Below are 6819 nucleotides of genomic sequence, written 5' to 3'. Positions count from 1 at the left end.
ATTAAACTTTGTTGCACAAGGAGATCTTTCATCTTTCTCTGCCACTACGTGAAACTAGTCTTCCCATCAAACTTCTCAATTGAAAAATTCGTAAAACTAGTAACTTTCGACATCCTTGTTGAATCTTGAATTTGCCGAACTCGAAGCTCTGATACCAATTTGTTGTGAAAATTGCTCAAGAATCAACAAAGATAAAATTCAGAGAAAATAAGCAAACAGAAAAACACAAGAATTTACGTGGTTCGGCCTCTTGCCTACGTCCACGAAATGAAACTGTTCTTCTATTATTGAAAATTTAAAGTACAATAAATTGACTTTTATGATTTCCCAAACCAACCCAAGATCCCTTGCACACTCTTCCTCAATAATCTTCCAAGAACACTCACCCAAACCATTCTCGCTCCACCTAGAGCAAAAGACAGAGTTACAAGGTGTTCCCTCTTTAGAACTTTCAAAGCACTACTTGCAATTCTAAATCATAGAAATCCACTTTTATAGTATAAAAATCCAAAGTAGAATGTGATTAGGATTCGATGTGGAATAAAAAGTTTAAAACCATACAACTACTTAATATTGTATACAAACAAAAATCCTAATCAAATAAGATCTAGAATTCTAATCAACCTAAAACTCAACATAAGGAGTAGAGATGTTTAAGCCTTTCTTTCAAAAAATACAAAAGGGATTCCTAGTCTCAGCATCCAGAGTACTAGCTCTTAGTGATGATGCTATAACGGTGCCAGATGATGTTGAGGAAGGATATTTTACAGTCTTCACAGTGCAGGGGATAGAAACACAAAGGTTTGTTATAAAATTAGACAACCCAAGAAACCCTGCATGCTTGAGTCTATTGGAACAAGCTCGAGATGAATATGGATTTCAACAAAAGGGGGCACTTTCTGTCCCTTGTCGACCTCAAGAATTACGGCAGATTCTAGAAGACAGGTATTATCAAGAGAAAGATGCTACAGAATGTTGGGCTGCATATGACATTAAATAGAAGGCTACTAGTTATAACTAGCTAGGAAAATAATTGATTTCATTTATTCTTTTGGAGCCTCTTCTCCTATTAAATACCTGCTAAGACTAGATGTAATTTTCTGAAGTACTTCTCTCTTGATATTTCAGTTAAGTTAGTATCTGAACAAAGGGCTATGGAAAAAAAATTACTCATATTAAGCTAGCCCTGAAACCTCCTCTTTCTTGTCTTCAACCTGAGTTTATTTGCTTTTTCACTAACTGAACCAACTTGCAAGCATTAGAGCTTTGAAATATTTTTGAACAGTTAAATACCACGTCATGTCAATCATATATCTTACAAGCTTTCTTTTACCATTTAAGTTAGGAAATTCTTCTGCTTGAATACGTAGGAAAGTAAATCCTTTCAATTCATTCATACAGTTTTATAGTTCCTTGATTTTTCCATACTTGTTGACTGATATATAGTGCATAAGTTATCTCCAAAAGAATCCTTTGTGGAACCTTAAATTCTCAAAATTTTGAAGTAATGTATGATATATCTTGTCAATACTGTAGTTTTGACTACTAATGTTAACATGTGATGTGTTGTCTACATCAAGCCTACTCATTTTGTCACATTATAGTCTTGCAACGTCAGGTACGTAAGAATCTACGAAATATCATGTAGATAAGGCCCTGAAGTCTATGCTCCAGTAACTTCAAAAGCAAGATCGTGGCCACAAACAAGGCCATTACTTTATAACGATCCCAGGACCTTGGCATATTTATTTGTTTGCCGACCATCTGACAAACTTACAAAAATTGTACTCTATACGTTGGGACAACACGGAGTTATATTTGCAAATATGTAAGATGCATTGCTTTGTCACAGTCACACAGATATTGAATTATTGATCTAATGATGCAAATCGCTCTAAGATTCCCTTCCCATGCAGAATGAAAAAAAATAGGGAAATATATATCAGAATATTTTTATAGACTTCATCAATGTTGATTTTGAGAATCATGAATAGTTAATTAGCCTCTGTATGATTATGCATTGGCCCTTACTTGCTATAGCCTAGCAGTAGCAGAAAGTGAATAGAGTTCTGAATAAACAGCCACATTTTGAGTCCACCTGCATGTTTATGTTCTTGTATCTCTTTGCAGTGTCCCTTCCAAGGCACTTATATTAAACCAATTATTATAAACATTGACTTGAATGATACTTTCAAGGCATTTAGTTGCCAGAACCAGGAAAATGGAAAGGAAAAAGCATCATCTGGTCTTATTCTTCTGCATTATTGATGCAACTCATTTCTTGCTTTCTCCAACAATTGAAAGGTTCAGTGCTTAGTCATCTTCCTGACTTTCTTCTCGGGCAAAGCATGCTACTTGCTTAAAGGTACGGTAAAATCTATGGTGATATATAGGTCTTTACTCTTTAGAAAAGCTTTCCACATTAAATGCTAACTTGTCTCCCTGCTGAAGTTCAACTATTTAAAATGGCCAATGATCTATACTAACTAGATAGCCTTCTTGGCATTTAAGTATTGATATTTCAGCAAGTAACCTAAATCCATTCCCATTTCACTTGACAGCTGCATATAATATGGAGACTTACGAATAGGAAGCATGTTTCCTAGTTTCTGATAGAACAGTTAATGCCCATTACCTAAATCAAACACAGTTAGTACTTTGGCTTCATCAAAACAAAAAAAAGTAAAGACAATTATCTTCCTTCCTAGTAAAAGATAAGAATGGATTAGTGATCATAACTTAATGCTAGGCTGGAAAACTGTAGCAAAATTCTGAAAGAAGAATGCAAAACAGTGACAGTTTTTTCATACCAAAACTGAAAAAGGTATTTGGATAAGAAAAATCATTCTGTTGAGTAACAGCTCAACATTGGGGAATGCATGACAGAGATAGAGCAGCCGCGAAGGCCTCAAACGTGGGCGTTCTTATCCTCTCATCTGCACACATACTTGCTTGTCTCTATCTGTGAACACGTTGAGCAGAAATGTATTACAGGGTCTACGAGTTGACAAGAGCAAAAGATTCACATGTGTTTGGCCCCCAAGCCCCAGCCTATCACACCTGTTCTGTTAGAATGCATGTGAATTGCAGTTTTGAAACTCTCTGAATCTGATTGTAACTATGCAAGCTCATGGCTATAGCAAACATCAAGAGAAATTGTCAAGAAGAAGAAAGAAATTAAAACAATAAGACGCCTCCAATGATTTTAACTTTCTTTTTTAAGGACATTTTCTTATTCGCATCCATAAAATTCCTCTAATCTGAACTAGTTCTTTGATAAGACTTTGTTAATTGACATTAACTCAGATTGGTCTATTCTTCGCCATTGTAGTATAATACCCGTTAGAATCTTTTGCATGCAGATGTTGTGATATCTTGTGGCATATGTCATATCAAGCTCCATTCTACATATTGTGAACAAATATGAAGCTAAATAAGATATAGATTCTCTTTAATTAATTTCTTTTAAAAATGTCGTTCATTAAGTTTTTAGTATAAAGTAACATTAGACTCGTTTTTAATGGTAATCTGAGCCGCTCTATTGATTGTAATGTGATTGCAATATATGTTACATTGCATTGATTTTTTCTCTTATCAAACATTGTAAAGTAATTTTATCACTCACATTATAAAAAATATTAGTAACTTCTCTCATACGAAATGCTACTTAAGATGTAATACTTAAGCTTTCAGTGATTTAAGATGCATAATTTGTAAGCTTTTAGCACTGAACTTTGCACGTTACCTAAATCCATTTCTGATCAAAAGCCTGCAATTCGTCCATCTTTATGCTACTTGTTAAATATAATTGGGTTGAATTGTCTCTTGTGTTATCTCATTATTATTATATATAAGGACACCAAGCTTTAAAACTATTGAAAAATACAATTACCTTTGACAACTTATTAAATTAATTATTTTGTTCTTAATTAATTTTTTTAATTAAAATATTCATTAGTTTTTATTTATTTCCCTAAGATGGCTGGATAGCATGTTCTCCATGTTTGTTCACAACCTCAACAAGAAGGTGACATAGTCAACGATCAAAGGCACTTTCGAAGAGTATGGCAGAGTGGTGAATGTTTTTGTTCTTAGGAACAGTTACTAGGTTAAGGAAAGAACCACAGGCTTTGCCTTTGTAAGGTCTAGAGAAAGGTTCGAGATGGAAAAAGCACTAAAATGGGGTGGCCATCAATGGTTAGATGGGAAAAGAGTAATGGATAGAAAGGCAGAGCCAATAAAGAAGACGGTAGGGGAAGGAAATAAGGCATATGTAATGGAAAACAGAGACATAAAGGGCGATTGGGTGTCCTTTTAAAGACGTTGTTCTAGGGATGAGACATATGATTAGAAAAGAGAAAGGTGTAGTTCAATATAGTAGCGAAGAAAGTAAGAGATAGTTAGAATAGCTAACGAAAAAGACAAAGAATGGCAGATTGGTGGAAAAATAGAAGGTGGAGAAAGGAAAGAATGATGGAATATATCAAAACAGTAATGGGGTAATAACGGTCAACACCATTATTCTCAAAGAAGAAATGACATGGATTAAGAGCAATGTAGTCGGGAAGCTCAAATCAAGAATAACATGTGAAATTGTTGAAATTAGTCTGTTGAGTGAAAGGATTAATGTCCAGGTGCGGGTTATTGAGGGTAAATCGATCTTTCTTAGCTTTGAAGATCAAGCAGAGATGAAAGTTATGTTGGAAGGGTATGCAGATATCTTTATAGCATGGTTTAACTCGATCTTACCACTATCAATAGCAAACCAAGAGAGAAATGTCAAATTATAGGTGAGATTATTAACGGTTCCAATTCGAATATGGCATGTCAAGACTTTTAAAGCCATCAGCAAATGCTAGTGTGATTTCTAGCTATTGACAAAAGTATCTTCAAGAGAGAAAGCTTTGATCAAGCCCATGTCCTTGTAAGTGTCAACAGCAAGGATAATGTTTCGAATAGAATATGCATTAACGTAGAAGAAAGGTGGTAAATGTCTTTGTGAGCATAGTTGGAATTAAGAAATAATGTGGTCTTAAAGCGACAATAAGGGAAAGTGTAGATGCCCAATTTTGGTTAATTATTATTTTTAAAATATTGTTTACAAGAAAATTATATCAGGGATGTTCCAAACGTAGCAGAGCCTAGGGACGTTCTGAACTAGGAAACGCCTAGGGTGTTCTAAGCATGGAAGCACCCAGAGGTGTCCCTAACTGGAAGCACTAGAGGTGTTCCAAACACAAAAGCGTCCAGGGGTGTTTCACGCACAAAAGCGCCCAAGAGTGTTCCAAGCATGGAAACCCCAAAGGTGTCCCAAGTTAGAAGTGCGTACAGGTGTTCCAAGCGTAGAAGCACCCAAGGGTGTTCCAAACGTGGAAATGCCCAAAGGTGTTCCAAGCGTAGAAGTGTCCACGGGTATTCTAAGCGTGGAATCCCAAGGGTGTTTCAAGCGCAAAAGCTCTCAGGGGTGTTCCAAGCGCAGAAGCGCCCAAGGGTGTTTCAAGCACAAAAACATCCAAAGAGCATTACAATCACAGAAACACCCAAGAACAAGCATGGAACAGCTATTTGTACAAGGAAGTGAAAGTAACTTAGAACAAGTGACAAGGTTTATGAGTTATCTTCACATTTGGGATGATGTAGAGAGTTTGGCTTGGTGGCTCAGATATAGAGATAGTTAAAAGGGCTTCCTCTTAACTTTTCCTTGAAATACATGTGCTTTACCCCTTGATCTTTGTTTGTTTCCATAAGAACACACGTGGTGCACTATTAAGTGCCATTACTCCATTACCCAAAACTTATGCCCACTACCCGACTACACGGTCATTCTTTTAATATTTTCAAAATCGTTGTTTAACTGCTCTTCCATGACAAGCATGTTCTCCCATGACTGGTTCAGTATAAATATGAGAGCCTTGGAGGTTGGAAAGAAGGAAAGAGAAATCATTAGAAACCTAGCAGCGATTATACTAAAAAGCTCTTTTAAGATTCGTCCAACATTCTTCCTATTAGGCCTTTCCCATTCACCATTATTCGCCGCTTCTTCCATCTTTTCTCATCCCTCATCACGTGCCACCTAAAATACTTAAGCTTCAAGGACTGCTCTAATCTTAGTATTTGCCGCCTTTAATGTACCCTGATTCACTCATTGCAACACGTCATCTCTCCTTAACCAAAAAAACCCCTTTACAGAATAGAAAAAACTTAAATTAAGATGGAGGCTCAATAAAATAAGGGCTATCATGTCAGAAACGATGGCGAAGAGAAAGAAAAGACTGTGGAGTTAAAGCAAGTGGGAGTTGACGCAACAGACAACATGGGAAGATGAAAAAATGATGATAAGAAAGATGTCAAAGCAGAAGAAATTGAATTAAAGTTGAAGGAGAAGGGCAGAATGAATGCACGACAAGAAAAAGAAAATTCGGGATTATACCAAGGTTTTAGATGAGATTGTTTATAGTTTGATAGAGTCCAATCATAAGAAGAAAGTTAAAAGTAGGGTTGACAAGTTGACTAGTGGAAAGGAAAGATATGGGTCAAAGCAAAAGAATTTGAATTAAAGTCGAAGAAGAAGGGCAAAATGGATGTACGACAATGAGAAGAAAATTCAAGATTTTACCAAGGTTTTATAGGAGATTGTTTACAATCTAATAAAGTCTTGTTAGAGGGAGAAATCTAAAAGTAAGGTTGACAAGTTGACTAGTGGAAAGGAAAGATATGGGTCAGAAGAAAAAGTCAAGACAGATTCAGAATCAGGAAAAAGAAGCAACAGTGCAAAAGTGAAAATGGAAAACTAGGCGAAACATATAGAGAACAAAACGG

The 6819-nt window shown here is 35.9% G+C and overlaps 1 protein-coding gene across 1 annotated transcript; it reads left to right on the top strand.

Moving 5' to 3' along the window:
• Positions 650–1000, top strand: LOC18598009 (auxin-responsive protein SAUR71). The gene has a single exon (XM_007027340.2). It carries the CDS (start codon positions 650–652, stop codon positions 998–1000), a length of 351 nt encoding a protein of 116 aa, XP_007027402.2.

Source organism: Theobroma cacao, chromosome 5, assembly GCF_000208745.1.
Source record: "Theobroma cacao cultivar B97-61/B2 chromosome 5, Criollo_cocoa_genome_V2, whole genome shotgun sequence".
NCBI classification, from domain to species: Eukaryota; Viridiplantae; Streptophyta; class Magnoliopsida; order Malvales; family Malvaceae; genus Theobroma; species Theobroma cacao.
Note: the sequence above shows the minus strand (reverse complement) of the source record. Positions and strands in the feature narration are given on the sequence as shown.